The sequence below is a fragment of the Protobothrops mucrosquamatus genome, unplaced genomic scaffold (genome assembly GCF_001527695.2).
Source record: "Protobothrops mucrosquamatus isolate PMUCROS unplaced genomic scaffold, P.Mucros_1.0 scaffold_4, whole genome shotgun sequence".
Taxonomy (NCBI): Eukaryota; Metazoa; Chordata; class Lepidosauria; order Squamata; family Viperidae; genus Protobothrops; species Protobothrops mucrosquamatus.
Window position 1 is genome coordinate 520555 of NW_015386080.1, and position 18518 is coordinate 539072.

General features: G+C 34.9%; 1 protein-coding gene across 1 annotated transcript in view; it reads right to left on the bottom strand.

Annotated features, from left to right (window-relative positions):
* Positions 1-514: 514 nt before the first annotated feature.
* The window catches only part of DKK2 (dickkopf WNT signaling pathway inhibitor 2), a 54102-nt gene continuing 36098 nt past the window's right edge, over positions 515-18518 (bottom strand). Inside the window, exons 2-4 of the mRNA XM_015810169.1 lie at positions 8181-8331; positions 5252-5401; positions 515-3487 (exon numbers count right to left, since the gene is read on the bottom strand). Coding sequence (XP_015665655.1) covers positions 3237-3487; positions 5252-5401; positions 8181-8331 — 552 coding nt within the window. The 3' untranslated portion in view covers positions 515-3236. The remainder of the gene's footprint in view (positions 3488-5251; positions 5402-8180; positions 8332-18518) is intronic.

The window sequence follows — 18518 nt, forward strand, 5'->3', positions numbered from 1 at the left end:
CATAAATTCTGTACATTCTGTTAAAAAAACCTATCCCATTAAATAAAACAATGAAGAATTAATCATCTGTCAGAGGTTCAGATAGAGAGAGTAATATTGAATGAAATATAATGGTTTTTGGCAGCATACCAAATGCCAAAAGAGGAATCCAGGAAAACTTTAAGACCAGTTAATCGTTGAAATAAAAGAGAAAGAAACTTTCAATTCACCCGTTTCTTGATGTTTTCTCTAATGCTAAGTAGATGAGAAATTATTGAGAGTCAGGTATATTTAGTATGAAGAAGATAAATCAAAGATAGGCATGATCATTATCTCAATATGTGAAATGGTGCCATGGAAACAGAAACAGAAACCCAGAAAATTCCAGGTGACTTTGACCAACAGTAGAACATTGCATACTAATTGCAATAAATTCTGAATGTGATGTGTTACATTTCATACATAGCCCTCTCTTCTGCACTTCCTTTTAGGAGATGGAGAAAGAATACCAGGACAAAGTGTGGAAAAACATTTTAATATATTTAATCTTATTATACATTTCTTTCTAAATTACAAAGTCAACAAATTGCAAGTACAGTTTGCTACAAAGCTTTCTGTAGGAAACCTCTTCTATAAGAAAATACATCTCATTAAACATTTCCTGTAAATAAATTATTTCAAATACTAGATATGGGGAAAAATAAAGTGGGGAAGGGCATGCAGATAACATTTCAATGAGGCAGGGATGTACTTTGTTACTATTAGCTGTGCTGAGAGGGTGAGGATTCTTTCCAATAATCTTGCTAAGGTAAAAGGATGTCAGTAACCTGCTTCCATTATTTAAGCAAAGGAAGTGACACAATTGGTCCATCTCCATCCTATTTTCATTGTATTGAAGTAAACTGAATAGAGCTTCCTGTATTAAACTCCTAAATCATTTGAACTTTATAAACTTTAAATAAGCTTCTATATAAGTGTCTTATTACTGAGAAAAAAAATTAAATATTCAATCTGGTGCTTCAGAACTAATAATCTTTTGGTAGCAGGAACGATTGATGTGCTTCTTCTAAAAACAGTTTTCTAATTTCTTCCTCAAGCTGCTTTTCTTGAATGAGATTCCAGTGAGAAGTTTGCCAAAGAAAATACACATCTGAAACATAGATGGATGGGGCAATGTCTTGGGATATTTTAAGCAGAACAATTAAGCCAGAAAAAGCTAAACCTGCATTGTCTCTCTACTATCTGTCAAAGCTACTTTTTATTTTAAGCAATTCTGTCTAACATTCATAAAACAAATTTGCAAGTAATATCCTTTTTTCCTCCTAGATCATGTACATTAAAATAAACTACATGAATAATATGGGAGGGAATTAGAACATATAATATCCTATTAACACTGGAATAAGGACTCTACCAACTGGACTGTTAGCATAGTTTCATGGTTACTCTGAATTCCATCAAAGGTTTATGGAATTCTGTTTCTAAAGCAAAAACTTAGAGAATTATCAACACCTCTGCCAAAATCCACTTTCTTGCCTTTTTTGTGTATAAAAAACGAAGGACAGGCTGCAGATCACTTTACCACTACCATATGCTTTTAGATAATTTAGGTACTTTCTGAAGTTGCAGTTTGGCACTGAAATGGAAAATGGTTTGAAAGTATTTTTTAATAGACATGAAAAACATGTAGCATTTGGCTGATATTTATTTGTGGGTTTTGAAATATAAATTAATTACAGATAAACTTTAATTTTTTGCAAAACATGGTCATTTCATGGCTTTAGAAAGTCAGGGAAAAAAATTGCTAGCTACAAAAGACATTGTTGCTATTGTTGTTGGTGGTTATTTTTGATTACTCCATTTTAAACAGATATTACAAATGGCATATTGCCTCAGCATATTAAACTCACATGAAGGAGACCCCCAAATAAAACAAAAATGAACAGAATTAGAAACACACACACAAACACACACACACACACAATTCTTTTGTCCTTTTAAGCAAAGAGGAAACATCAGCCTCCTAAACTTAACCCAGATCATATCATGGGGATATCAGCACTGTGAAAGAACATACAAGGATGGTGAATGGGGAGGGAAAGAGCAGAAATTGGTGTCTATTTTACTAGCCCATTAATACTGCTGAAGTGAATTCCACTGGCATTCATTGATATACATACAGCAATCCAGTAGTGCCAATGCTAACCACATTCCTAAGGTGCATTCAGAACATATTCACTGTATTCTTATGACACATCTCCATATTAATCTTAGTGCTTTTAAAGTTATTGCTATTTTTGTGTTTTAACACTGATATCTCATGGTTTATGTTCTGATCTAAAACCCTTATTAACATATTATTTCGCAAAACAGGTTTAATGATCCTGCCCACTTTAAGGGCAAAAATGAAGAATAATTCATAATGCATATTTACAACCAGCATCTTAGCATATCATTCCATTTTGGATATAGTAATGAATAGTCTGTTTTCACTGTAAGTCCCTGTGGCTATGAATAAACCAATAAACTAAGTTAATGGCAGCCATTAGCTACAATAAATGAAGAAGAGCCAGTTTGAGTTATGAAGTCTGTTTATATCATTTATATGAATTTAGATAAGTGTTTTTTTTACTGTTGGCAATTTTAATATATGGGACTTCAAAACCCCAAATTCCCCAGCCAGTATAGCAAAGTTGCTAAGGTTGAGAAATATGAATCTAGATTGTAAACCTAGTTTAACTGTCTCTATTCATGTATCTTGGTGGAGATTAAAAATCCCTATGCAAGTGATGGACTTGGATTGTAAAACAATAAAGTCTATAGTCACACATGCAGTTACTTCCTCCTGTATTTCTAATACTTTTAGTTTACCGGGGACTTTTTGTAGTTATTATTCAGTACACAATAATGTGTTGATAGAAATATATGTTGGCAAAGTCCTGCTCTGTATTGTAAATATATCCTATTTTATCATCAAAATGGGATAAACTACCTAATATGGAGAAACCACAAGACTATCAGTAGAGCTTTGTTGCAAATCTTTGGCCCCAATGTAGAATGGTGTCACACTAAAAATAACATCCATCTGTTCTCAGTCGTACTTCCAAGCAGAATTATAACACATGTGGGGATGATGCTTTTTCTTGCCACAAAAGATACTTGGGCCAGTCATTTCTTATTTACAATTATTTTTTCCACCATAGTCTATGCAGTAGACACTTATCAAGGCCTGCTGGTGACAATTTTCAAATCCCGCATCAAATCTTCTGGCACATATGAAGTCTTGCTTTTGAAGAATAAGTGGCATCTTTCCAGATTTTACATGATAACCCTTTGGCACAGTCACATCGCTGGAAAATCTCCAAGCCATGGGAACCTTTCTTCCGCTGTTTCGTGCATACCTCTCCTTGGTGTAGCACAGGCTTGCAAATTTTGGTCCAAAAATGGCGAGCGCAACAAAACCCTTCTGTGCAATCAGAGGACCTTAAGCAAGGGTCTCCTTCATGACCTAAAAAAAACCAAAAACCTTCATTAGTTAGTAATCCTAGGAAGGACAAATAAAACAATTGGGCAGCTATTTTCCAAATATATTCTTTTTTTGTAATATTTTATTAGTTTTCTACATTTACAATTCATAAGGGCTTAGTAAACAACATGTTGTCTGGGTCCATTTGTTTTACTTAATAATACACATTAAATTCCTAATCTCTACCCCATTTTTGCAGCCATTCATAAAATACATCCCATATTTGAAAATATTCTGTGTCTTCTTTTTCTTTAATCTTCAATGTAAGTCTATCTATTTCTGCACAGTCCAGTATTTTCTTGATTATCTCTTCTTCAGATGGTGTTTCTTCATTTTTCCAGTACTGAGCAAATACAATTCTTGCTGCTGTTAATACATGCAATAATATACACCTTTTTATCATATTTTCCTGATCATATACCTAATCAAAATAGTTCCAATTTAAAATCTACATGTTTTTTAATATCATTTCTAGCCAAATCTGTATTTTTGTCCAAATTTTTTTGCTTTAGGGCACATCCACCAAAAATCGTAGTACGTGCCTGATTTTTAGTTGCACTTCCAACAGTTACTGGATATGTTTTTAAACATTTTTGCTAATCTAGCAGGTGGTAAATGCCATATATAAAACATTTTATATAAATTTTCTTTATAAGCACTTGCCATTGCCAATTTATAATTTCTTTCCCAAAGATTTTGCCATTTTTCTAATTCTATATTGTACCCAAAATTTTTTGTCCCATTTTTGTGCCATTTTTAAATTTAATAGAAAATTATACAGTTTCTTAATCAGCTTTTCATCCGAAGTCAACAATATCTGATCTAACATTGTCTGGTCTTTATACAAAACCATGTATCTTAGCATCTTTCTCATATCTCAGCTGTATTTGCAATTGAGGCCACTATGATAAATCAATACCCTGATCTTCCAACTCTTACAATTTTCTCAGAGTTAGTTAGGTTTGGGTGAACAAAAGTTTCCATTATTGAAAGCCATCCTGGTATTTTCATATAAACTTTAGCTTTTATCTTTTCCCATACTAAAAGCAATGTGTTTCTTACATAGTGATTTTGGCATTTTCCAAATATATTATGATCAATATAAATTTGTTTAAATGTATCTGCAAGATCTTTCAGGCCACATAAGGAGAACATTTTATTTATGGTTAGAGAAGTTGAATTGAATGGCAACCATTCTTTTCTTTATCAGAATATATTCTAGTCCCATAAATAAATAAACAAGCCAATAATTTATTCCATATGTAGCTCAATTATGAACACTTCTATAAGAACTATTAAATAGTGGGACTTACAGAATACTGGTGACCATTTTTATCCATCTCTCCCCTTTCCCACTGTTTTAAATAAGAGAGAATATGCTATGAAGCTATCTGAAATAATCATTAGTATAAAACTTTGATCACACAAAGCTCAAACTAATTATTCCTGAGGAATATGGTACTTAGTGGGAAAAATTTCCTCAGTATTTAAAGATATGGGAAGGATGCCTTCAAATATGATCTTATATATAGTTGGGCACAGGACCAACATAGAGGATAGAGAAATAGGCATTATCAACATTCAAAGAGATGCTATTTTTCTAAGGGTCTCCTGTTTCTCACCTAAAGGGAGCCTATCATTTAAGAGAATCAAAATGTTAATACATGAATTTACTGTTTTTACAAAAAGATGTTCTTCCCTTCTCATAAAACCACTTCAGACTGTTTATAAATCAAGCTATCTTACCTTTTGCGTGTGTCAGCTTAGACTGTCCTTTTCCTAGATTTTGCCAGCCCAAATCCTTGGTGGGATAGTGATTATTTTTTTTATTACGAGGTACTTCTAGAGCTGGAATATGGGGTGTGAGAATGCTCTCAGTCACTGGTATACAAATACCTAAATCAATGAATGAAGCAAGTTAGAGCTGGAAATTACAACAGTTAATAACATATCTGGAATGCCACAAACGAAGAATCTGTTAATTTTCATGAAGAAAATGAATACCCAAATTGATGTATGTTTGATGTCTTCCGTGGTTGTCCCATACAGCACTGATTAATTTTATTATCAGGAAACTGCAGTTGGGGTACTGAGGCTGAGAGGCTGGTCTTTAGCAGGATTTCAGTTTCCAACCAATAGAGTGTTTGGATTTAATGTATCAATCAGTCACTAAGTTGAGAACGAACAATTTGAAAGTAAGATTTGACAACCTGCAGGCAGTGGAGCTCATGCATCTGCCCAGTCTCATTCTGCAGTCCCCAGAGCATTCCTGAAACTGGTATAATTGCAATGTTGAGCCCATTTTTGGTTTGGAAAAAACAAAAGGATAAAATGAATGTCCTAAACCCAAGAACCATCTATTTCAAGACACCAGTTTATGGGCTGCCAGTGTTACTTTAAAAAGCAAGTCTGGCTCAACACAATATATTTAATTAGATTAAATCCAAATTTCAGTAGAAACCATTCCACAGGAAATGTATTGCTAAATATGAATGACTGACAACAGTTAATATATTAACTATATATACTTTGTTATTCTTCTCACTTGATTTTATATGTATGTATGTATATATGTGTATGTGTATACAGGTGTGACCTGTTCATGTGCAACAATTCATGATTTTTTTCATGCCTGAGGCATCTCCCCTCCAAATTTGCAAATATAAAATTTTCATGCCATTTCTGGAAGAATCGTGATAAAAGATTTGGTGCAATTAAAATAAACTCTTTGATGATAGTGATAATAATAAAATTTTAGAGTTTTCCATAGACATTATATTGCTGATTCCAGATATACAAAGAAGTAATGATTTTCATATAGGATTCTCTATCAGACCTCCAATAATGCTGGTATCTAAATAATGATAGTCCCAGGTAAAATAATTTCCTTATATATTTTTTCTTGTATCACTGATTCAATTTGTTGAAAGAAAAATTACTTTAGAAATTATTTCAAAGGATTTGATCAAAATTAGGTTCTACTGTACTTATTCAAGTGCAAGATAGTCAAAGAATGTGTGCATGTCTGAATGAGTGGGACAGAGAATGCCGTCTTTCATTTCACTCTCCATAAATTGGATGGAGAATTCAATTTATGGAGCCTATGGAAGCCTATGCTTGAGTAGATTTCTTTCCTGAAGAGACTGGCACTAACACTGTAGATTAGGTAAAACACTATGCCCAATGTTACAGTAGGACAAAAGTCCCTTTCATTGAAGTGGTGCAATGGCTCTCAAGTTCTGTAATAGTATGACCCCTTAAAATGGCAATGTGCATGACCTCCATGAATAAAAGGACAATTTTAATGAACAAGAAAAAGATTTACCATTTGCTTTTAATAATTAAACTTTAAACTACATATCAACCAAACCAATGAAATCACCATGCAATGTTACTAAAGAATTAGAAATAAAGAAATCCCTAATACAAATTAAAAGCTTATCTTTAATAGGAAGGATGATATAACTTGATATAACTCCAGAAATCTGGCTTTCATTTTTGAAGATAATTGCTCTTACTCATTAAAGTAAAGTGACAGGAAATAGAGAAAAGGTTATTTCATGGCCTTCAATAAGCTCATCTTAAACTGCTCTTAAAATATGAAAGTCTGCAAAACAGTAGAGGCTGTTAAGTTACTTTTTGTGCTTTTCTCCCAGGATAGCCATGCTGTGATAACAAACAGCACAGATTCTTTCTCTTCCAACCTAGTGATTGGTGGTTACTACACCCTCCTTTTACTCTTCTCCATGCTGTAACATTTCACCCCTTCCTCTACTCTCTTATTTCTCCTTCTTCAAAAGTGAGTTGTGAGATGGTCAGAAGTTTGCAAGGAAGCCACATCCCTCCAGGTAAGATTATTCCACATTTGAAAGACCAAAAAGAAAAAAAAAGAAAAAGAGAGAGAGAAACAGTGGAGTAATGGGTTAAGAAGGAATGTCTAATTCAGTGGTGGCAAACCTATGGCATGGGTGCCAGAGGCGGCACTCAGAGCCCTCTCTGTGGGCACCCATGCCGTCACCCCAGCCCCACCTCCCCCCATGACCCCCTCCTCACCAGCAGGCCCCCCGGAGGAGAGTTGCCCCCAAGTGCGGCCTGCACGGAGCAGCGCAGCCAAGGACATGGCAGCCAGGCAGCGGGGACAAGACTCCGCCCTTTGTGTGCAGTTGATGCTGCGTGGTGTGGGCAGAGGGCGTGGCCTCCATGGCACTGCTGGGCCACCTGGGCAATCTGCGGTGGCCCGTGGAAGCAGTGAGTGGCCCTGTGGGAGGGCGGGATGGGTGGCAGGGTGGGGGTGGGCTGGGAGTGGGGCGGGATGGGGCAGCCATTGGTAGAGTGGGTGGGGTGGGGGGTGGAGTGGGGGCAAAGAAGGGGTGGGTGGCAGGGCAGGGCCAGGGCCAGGGCCATTTTTGGGGCACTCAGTCTCTAAAAGGTTTGCCATCACTGGTCTAATTCATGAGAAAGAAAGTTCCATTGCAATTTTGATAATTCATGAATTCAAGAAATCAACTGTTTCTCCATTTATTTCTCTCATTCTAAAATGACCATTAATGTTCCCAAAATGAATCCGCTTCATACTTGGCAAATCTTGAAGAACAAATATGAGAATCAATCACTAAAATATTTGACACTTTTCATTATATTTTTTTTTTTTAAAAATTAAGAGTCATGCAAATACCATTGTTACAGCGGTTTCCAGGACAGCACATGCCATCTCTATGACAACGTTTCTTCTTCCTTCTACAAACCATGCAGGCAGATGTCGCTTGATGGGGACTGTGGCAGTACTTCCCAACTTCACATTCTTTATCATTAGTGCAAGGATAAGCCTGTGGGTAGTTATTAAAAAGTGTCATAATGAGTCAACAACACTGTAAAAGTCAAAACAAGTGATCGTGCAGGCATAATTTCAGATACCAACTTAAAGGTTATTTGTACTTTCAGTATTCAGTAATACTGAAATATCCAGATTTATGGCCTTCCAATCATTATTTGTCATAACTGGTAGCACATAAATTATATTTTGTTGTGTATTAAGGACTATCATAGAGGTAAGGTCAAGAAGTAAGTTTGGATGGGTCATTTTCTATATAATGTATATAATGTTATAAAGATATAATGTTATATCTTGCAAGAATAGTATTGAGATACTGATAATAGTTTCTCCAACTGAAACAAACAACATACAAACAAACAAAACAAAAGTCTAATTTTCCCATAGAAATATAGGAGAGCTTCACATGTCAGTATATTCATAAGTGGTCCTTTGCTTAAAAGCGAATCTCTGCATTCATAATCAGTTAAGCTGCAGGATTTACCTTATTTCGTATCTGTAGACAAAAATGCATATCAGTTCTCTCCCATAAATCTTTCCTTCTCTAAGAAGCCATGATTTGGCAAAAAAAAAAAAATCCCTACAGTTAAAGCAGTCAAGGAAATTTATTGCAGCTCCTTTGATCTTTGATCAAAATTTAGCATGAGAGCCATTTTGCTTTCAGAATACCACTAGGGCACTTCTTAATGTGAAAAATTACAAGGGAGTGTTAAAGATAGAAATATTGCAGATAAATAGACATATCTGTCTATAGATTAGTTTCTTTTTTAAAAAAAACCTGTTATGAGACAAAAAAGCATCAAGAAAAATCATATCTTTTACTTCTAAAAAAATTATGAGCCTTATCTAGATGGGGTAAATTTTGTCTGTGTTCCAACAATCTGTCCATTGATGCTGAATTTAAGAGAATCAGCTGTTATTTGGGGCTGTTTCAAACTTCTTTGAATAAATTAATTTCTGAGGGGGTTTTTTGTATCTTTACATAGTACAGCGCATACGTTGTTTATAAGGAAGCACCTCTCTCCCACTTCATCTTTCTTAGGAATGTTGTTGAGAGGATATCTGACTGGCATCAAGAGTTATATTTTCTGTTATACTTCATTTTCCCAGAAGGGAGCCATTCTCATGCTAAAACCATTGCTTTCTGTCAGTAATATTTTTTATTCACAAAAGCATTTTAAGATTCACAATGCTTGAACTAGTAAAATCTAAAGAACTAGTAAAATCTCGTAATTCATAACTCCATGAATGAACCTATGCATATATAAATACTGAATTAAACAGTTGAAAAAAATACTGAAACAAGGATAACTTAATTTAAAGCAATTCCATTTCTCAGGTCAAACCAGCTTTGAAATTGACAGTGTTGGTAATTTCATTTTTTTCATTTCATATCTGCCCCACTGATGTTTTCTTTTCCCTCCCCTGTGTATCTTTAACATACTGAAATCAATATTGCAATTTTTAAGCACATCACTGTTGGCCATGTTACATCACAGAAACTTATGAAGTCTAAGAATACAGATTCGGTTACATTATTAGAGTCTTTTTGGAGTGGGCAATCATAATATATTATGGTTGGTTGCACAGTCAGCCAGATGTTTAGACTACATTTGGTATTTTTATCCACCTATTGAGTCATTTCCAAGGACCTGGAATAGGCAGATATTGTTATTTGATAGTGTTAAAGATATTGACACAACATGTAAGCTATTATAAGTAAAGCTGCCTTTTGCAATTGACGGATGGTGATTTTATTATTAATGATATACTTTTTGGCAGGAAATTTACCATGCATATATATTATGTGAATCCATAATTCTAGAAAAATGCCGAATATATAGAAGTTAAAAGTAGGTTGACACGGCAACAATACTATATAATCAAATAGGAGGCACACTTGTTATGCAAGAACAGTTAGTGAGTCAATTCTGTAACATGTTCTGCTGGTGGGAACACATAAGCTTTTGAACCCCACAAAATTCTTTTTCAATTATCCACATTTTGTTATTACTAACATTTCAAAGTGGTAAACTAAACTAGACTAAACTAGATGTTGTTTGCATCCAGGATTTCTGGCTTTTCTTACAAATCCCTCAGAATTGTTACGGTTCATTGAAAGCCTTTGGTATTACTAGCACAATGTTAGACACTATTTTTTTGGAGCTTCTTTCTTCATTTTATGTCTATGCCTCTTGATAATGGCTAGTACATCGTGATCCTAGAAGACGGGTCCAAGAAGGCTTTGTCTTGACAGAAAATGGGAGTCACTTTCCCAAGTGAGTGCCTGAAAACCTTTTACTTTATATCTCTGCATAGAACTTTAAAATGATCTGCTGTTTGAAAACTCTTTCTCTCTTAATCTAACAGAGTGAAAGTTAACAACATACATAAACTACTAATGGCATTAATCACATTTATAAAACAGTGAACTCATACTGCTATCCTCTCTACTACTGCAATGAAAAAGACAAGCACACAAACAGAGTCTAACAGAGTTGTGCAAAACATTCAAAAGAGATGCTTTGCATAATTAGTGCAAACGAAGCAATTCTGTGAAAGCAGACACTTTTTTTGTTAGTTTCATATGACTGTCCTGGCTTTTTCAGCATGTTTGTACATGCACATACATTTCCAATGGGACTGTTACCAAATGAAATAGCTTGTAGACACCCTTGGAGCTTACCCCCATGTCTCCTAGAAATGTTAAGCATGGAGGGATAAAAGTGATATGTGTGTCCTTGTGCCTCCTCAGAGCTTAAAATTTTATAACCACTGAAGGAGGTAAAATAGGTATGTGAACCCACATCTGATATTAATCCTTAAAATAGTATCAGTTCCAGCATTAATGGACTACACTCATTATCTTATTCAGTTTGATTGCATAAACAATTATCCTTGCTAAATATGCTGCTATTAATTAAGTTATTGGGGTATTTTTATGCAACTCTCAGACCCTAACAAATATTGCATGGCATATTTGTACGCAAATTATTGGGTCCATATTTGTACCCTATAACATATATTTCATAAACAAAGATGCATGTTAATAAAGATGCAATTATTAAATAAATAAATAATATGCTAATAAATATATATTTATATTACTTACAATACGTAGGAAATAAGGCTGTTTTAAGGTGCTATACATTTGATAAATATTTGTAATTTGTAAAATATCTATGCAGAGAATGTAAGAATGCATAAAGTGCCACTGTGTTACTTTCCCCATTTAAAGTGGCAAGTATTAAAATGTTACATATAATGACATTTTGAAAATGATAGGATCCTATACTATGAGGATATTTTAAGTATTTCTACTATACGTAGAAGCTAGAAGGAATATTGTTCATAGAAGAGAGGCATGGTGGTTTTCATGGTATTTAATTCCTCTCCAGAATGAATAAACGCAAAATGACATAAGATTAAGCAAATATATGTGTTATTTCAGTTGGTATTGATTCCAAATTGCCAAATTCATCTTTAAAGCCTCAGAGAAATATTTTTAATCTTTATTATAATCCATGGGAACGAGCTATGGAGGTTCTGCTATTTATCTTTAGTAGATAATTCTTCATCCCAGTTCAAAGTATTCCTTCTGCATATCTTTATTCAAATCTGCACACTATTGTATTATATACATGTGAACAGTTAATTCATTTTAAAAGATAAAAAATAATCACAAAGAGCTGGTATATTGTGAAAAGTAAAGGCCGCTGGGGACATAAGTTAATATATTAATTCAGTGAAAATGATCCTGATGATCTCAGTTTTGCCTCTAGTGGATATCTATTCCAGTCATAAGATTTCATTGCTCCTCCTGATGATCTGCAGTTATTTCCTGCTTTCATTATATGGAAATAGCGTGATTTTTTGTGAGTCAGTACTGAATGGAAACTATTATGGTTCCCTTAACTCTATTAGCAGTATGTGAAAATTATTTTGCCCATGTGTATTTTCAAAATCAAATTCCAAAGGACAAGCAAAATAAATACAAGAGAAAAAGCAAATTAGAGATTACTGTGTTCAACCGGTATCAAAAATTAGCAAACTAAAATTCATATTCTTTGCATTCAGCTCCTGCCCAGCTTTTGTAGCTTCAGGTCTGAATAATTTGCAGGCTGTCAAAACCTCTTGAACCTCTCTTTATAGTCTGAATGCATGACTGTCTCAGGATTAGTAGTATTTTATGTAGCACTGTTTTCTTCTAAAGTATAAATTAGCCACAGACAGTTTTTAAGGCAGGGGTGGAGCCAGTGGCAGGTCAGTCCTTGCTGGCCTTTTTCAACCTTTAAGATGATTCTGGTTCTTCAATGAGACCTCTTTCTATCACTTAAGCTAGCAGAACCCATTGGGATCTATCCAAGGTCCTGATCATTGCTCAATAGAACCAGATATAACTATATAAATGGGAAATTGACTGACCTTGATTTGATTTGTCATTTACTGATTTATCCCAACTTGACTTATTTTGATACCAGCTACTTTGTTAGACTTGAGTTACCATAACTTGATCCACATTGACCTGACTTATTATATTCTTATTTTCTTTAACCTCATTCACTGTCTCTGATTTATTGCAACCTTAATATTCCTGGCACGACTAGATTTTTTTCCTTGCTGACCCTAAGCCACAATGAAACAATGTTATTATAATTTGTGTTATACAAATTTGTGCTATACAAACAGTTCTTTTTAATTTTTAAAGGGGAAATAGTGCCACATCTCTTATTTACAGTGCAGTACAGTGTTGCATTCACACTAGGAATTAAAAACTTATTTATGTCTAATGGTTACTTCTAACTGTCACTTAATGAGACTAAGGCTGAAAATGAACATAATGCAAAAATTATATTGGATGTGATACTATATATTTTACATTTATATATCTAAGTCTAATATCTTGTCAAGTGGTCTGTCAAGTGGCCAATGCCTTTTTAAAAAAATGTATCATATTGTGCAGAATCAGAGCAGGATATCCTCATATATAGTAGATTAGTAAGATATAATCCCATGTAAAAAGTTAAAAGAGGAATCAGCCTCCAGTCTCTATGTAGCCACAAAGTCCAACCCTTCTTGAATTTCTTTCACCCTTTCTAACACCAAGACAGTCTTTACTGTTAGTGGAGTAGATACCTGTGCATAGGCAAGATTAGTAATAACTGAGTTTAATTGGAGTTTCATGTGTGGTCCTGATCTTTCATGCATAACACAATGTAGGTGTCAATGCTGTTTAAGAGTTTTAAATTTATTGATATCATAATCATTAATATTTTTCTGCATCTTTGAGTTTATTAGGAAAGCCAGAACTGTTGTTCTTTTGTAAATGATTACAGTGTGAGAAGCAGCACAATATTGTTTAAGAGTGATTAAGAAAAAATAGATTACAGTAGGACCATGGAAAGAAAAAATAGATCATAGTAGGACCATGGGATCATCACTGCTTAATAAGAAACGATTGGCTAATTTTAAGGCTTCAAACGTAAATAATTTGAATACCAATTAAGAAGCTACAACCTTCTTTAAGTCCTTTCTGTATAACAAGAAGTTGCCTTTGCAGAGTAAACGTCACCCCCAGATCATGCCATTTATATAGGAAGAAAAGTAACCATCAATCTATTGAGGAAGCCTCCATTAATCACTGTAATCCAATCAGATTCTAGATATTTTATATTTAAGAGATTACTTGGCCGGTAATAGGGAAGTCAGCTTTGACCCTTTTTGAAAAAATGGAAATTATGATTATGCCCCAGTGTCTAGAAAATGGGCAGTTTTCTCAAAATATTTGAAAAGAGATCCCAGAAAGGCTTCATTAATCAACATTAACCTTAATTGGGATATAGAATAGCTTTTCTCTTTTCACTTGGCCAATGTTTTGAGAATTACTATTTTCTCAATTATTCCCATGATATTGCCTATATCTCATCTACAGCTAATGAGAAAAGCCTTTTTGTTTTTGGCTGTAGGGGTTTTAAAATAGTATTTCTTTTCTTAAGCTGATACTAGCAACAACTAATGATAGTTACAAAGAAGGTAAACGTTTGCCCTGTCCAGTATGTCTGAATCTTGGGGGTGGTGCTCATCTCCTTTTCTTAGACAATGAAACCAGCATTATTTGAAGACATTTCCGTGGTCACGTGGCCAGCACAATTATGTGTCAAGGCGCACGGAATGCTGTTGCCTTCCCAACAAAGTGGTATCTATTTATTTACTTGCAAGCTTTCAAACTTCTAGGTGGGCAAGAGCTGGAGCAAGTAACAGGAGCTCACCCCATTGTGCAGTGCTTGGATCTCAAACCTGGGCTGTCAACTTTCCAGCTGACAAGCTCAGCATCTTTAACCGCTGAACCATCATCCCCTTATAGTGACAGTTACATGGTATAGAAAATCTTAAAGGAAGTCATTAACTTGAAACAGAGCAGAATAAGGTTAGTAATTGGGGTAGCAAATTTTATGTTGACCATAAAGACCTGGCAGGAACTGTTCCATAACAAAGAAGAAAACAATAAATGAAGCAACCTTGTCATTCCGTGCATTGCAGGAATATCAGAAAAGCTCACCAGGTTCTTCAGCCAACACAACATATATGCACACTTCAAATCCATGAATACACTAAAGCAGAAGCTTGCCCACCCCAAGGATAAAACAGCCAGGGACAAACTGAGCAACTGGTATATGCAGTACAATGCAGTGAGCCATGTGCAGACTTGTACATTGGGGAAACAAAACAACCACTTCATAAATGCATGGCACAACATAGGAAAACAAACCAATCAGGACAAGATTCAGCATTTAAAAGACAAAGGCCACTCTTTCGAAGACAGAAAAGTTCACATTTTGGACAGAGAGGATCGTTGGTTTGAAAGAAGGGTCAGAGTCCATCTATGTCAAAACTGAACAGCCCTCTCTCAACAGAGGGGGAGGGATATGACATCATCTATCTCCAGTCTACAACATAGTCCTTTCAGCAGTTCCAAGAAGGCCCCACACCCATTTGCACTACTCAGGTGTCCCTGATGACACAAATAAACTTCCAGGTGGCCTCAATGACTCTCTAAAAGAATTCAAATGACCACCTGTCTGCAAGGATTATAAATTCTTCCATTCCCCATCATCCAGTCAGAGATGGAGAAGCTTCATGGATGAGAAGTGAAACATCTTCAACGAAAAACAAGAAAGTCAATTTACCTCCTGAAAAAGCACCTTTGGGACTTCTGTGAATAGGTTGTGTGAACATGCAAACAGGGAGACCAAAGTATCTGTATAGAGAAAAGGGCATGCAAAAAATATCCCAGAGAACTGAACATGAATTGAATACAAATTTTATACCATCTTTCTTACTCATTCTGAGCCTATCATTGTTGTTAAGGACTTCCTCTCCTTCATTACAATAAAAGCTTAGTTGCAATCCATATTCAGCCAGGTCTCTTTAAAGATGTTTGGAATTAAATACAATCTTCCATAGCTTTCCATAAAGTTTTTTCTTAAGGATACCATGAGCTTGTTCACCATTATGAAATATAATTGTATTAATTAAAAGAAGGCATGACATAATTATTATGAATATATTATTACAGTAAAGTAAATATTTCATTCAAATGAGCAGATTTTTTAAATGTTATTATGATATTGCTTTAGGTTTTTATTGCTAATTCTTAAGATGTTTTAGGATAGACATTTCAAATCCATTCAATGAAATTAGAAGCAAAAGGTGTTTGCACATAATAGATATTATGACCTCCACTGCAATGGCCTTTTCAATACACTTTAGCATCTGCCTTGTCTTATTTTACAATAGCCCTTTGATCTGCTTCAATATCCTGACTTTCTTGAAAAAGCATTTTTATTTTTATTTTTCATATAGGAACCTCATCTTTCCACTTGGACGTCTTAAAAAGTAGTCCATAGTTAAATCTTTTCCTTTTCTGTTCCTTTTGTTTTAAAACACTAAATCCTCTGGGTTTGGCATAACATCAGACTAAAGTCTGCTTCTTTGTAGAATAAATATTCATTAAAGGTTTTTTTCACACTGGTCATCCTTTCCTTCTTGTCTAGCGGGTGGCCCTATTGTCCATGCAGCTCATTGTGTGTTCAATCCTCAAAGATGTCTACAAAAATTTGGCAGTACATTTATTCATTTTTTTCTTTAAAACTTTGAAAAGTGGTCATTGTGCTATAATTCCATTCACATGTGAGGATTGCAAGGAAATTTTAATGGGATACAAACGATATCTGACAATACCATCAACAGTGTTAAAATTGTGCATCTTCTTTGAAGCCTTCTTCACACTACAATCCAACATCTATTTTTAAGATGTTTTATATTGTCTGAGTTTTCTGAGCTTCTGGTCAAGAATAAAAAGCATGCTTAAAAATGGTCCCTATAGAATAATGAACATTTTTTTCTCTGCTTAGTGTTCAAACTTGAGTCCGTGAGAATAAGCATCCTCTTTGTATAAAAGAAATCTGCAAGTTCCTGCTGGACTGCAAATATGGAGGGCAGTAGTAGAGAGGGCAAGGAGGGCAAATTGCCAGTTTTCCATTTCAGATGTCCTCTGGCTATAAGATAGACATGGAAGACATGATGTAAAAAGGAGAAAGACAACCCTTTGTTATTTGTTTTTTGAGGAAAACATCTTCAGAGTAAGGAACCACAATACTGTATATGTCAGTGATGCCCAGAACTAAACCAAATGTTGGAGAGGGAGGCAGAACAAAAATTGAATTTGGCCGCTTATTCCTTCTCTTTCTAATTCTTTTCATTCACCTTCTCTTCTTTGGTGTTAGAAGAGGCTAGAGTACTAAACTCTATCCATTCAAAACAGCTTTGAAATTAGACTTGAGGCTGCATTTGGTTGCTTATACAGTAAACAGAATAACAGAGTTGGAAGAGACCTTGTAAGTCATCTAGTCCAATCCCCTGCTCAAGTAGGAGACCCTATACCATTTTTGACAAGTGACTGTCCAGTTTTTTCTTGAAAGCTTCCAGTGATGAAGCACCCACAACTTCTGAAGGCAAGTTGTTCCATTAATTGATTGTTCTCACTGTCAGAAAATTTCTCCTTATTTCTAGGTGGAATCTCTCCTTGATCAGTTTCCATCCATTATTCCTTGTTTGTCCTTTGGGAAAATAGGTTAACCCTCTCCTCTCTGTGACAGCCCCTTAAATTTTGGAACACTGCTATCATGTCACCCCTGGTCCTTCTTTTCACTAGACTATCCATACCCAGTTCTTGCAACTGTTCTTCATATGTTTTAGCATCCAGCCCCCTTAGTCATCTATCTGATCTGTTAAAGAGTGCAGTCTTGTTTTATTATGACTATTCTGCATATACTATTCATATTGTCTCTGATACTTGATGGAGACAATCTGAACCTAAAACAAGATGCTATTACTTCCTCTTTTGTGTACAAAGCTATCTGGTAGCTGGCCCATGACTCTTTACATTGGCAATGGGACAGCATTCTCTATGGCAGCAAACCAGTTCAAGGACTTCAGGGCAAGTAATGTGGTGCATAAAACTTTGCTGCCACCTTTGAGCATCTACAGCTTGAGACAATGGCAGTCTGTTTAATAATAAATCCCATCCCAATATTCAACCTTTACTTAAATCCTTGAAGCTTCCTGGATTTATGCTTTTTATATATTAGCTTTTTATTTATAGTCATACAAAAGATTTTAAAGCCCAAAGTTCTGAGCATAGGAATCTACATTAGCCCCCAGTCAAGCTTTTTACAACAAATTTTTTACAACTATTCTTAATTTTGGGTTTTTGTTTTGATGCCATACTAGCTGTCCAAATTTGTTTGATTAAAGTGGGATTTCATCAAATTTGAAATGAATGAATGTAGGAAGCTTGCCACAAAATGTTAGCAGCTGATCTTGAAAGTTTCAACTGCTACAATCTTAGTATTTAGGGGTTGCATTTATTGCAGCATTAAATAAATGGCAATATTTAATTTATTTTATCTTAGTTGTAACACATTTATTATTTATTTATTTATTTATTACTTTAATTTATACCCCGCCCTTCTCCCGAAGGACTCAGGGCGGCTTACAGGCAATAAAAACGGAACTATACAATAAATATCTAAAAACAATTAAAATATATATTAAATAAGCCTGTTATTTTTAGAAAAGTTATAAAATCCCTATTAAAATCCCTATACAATCCCCCCCCTA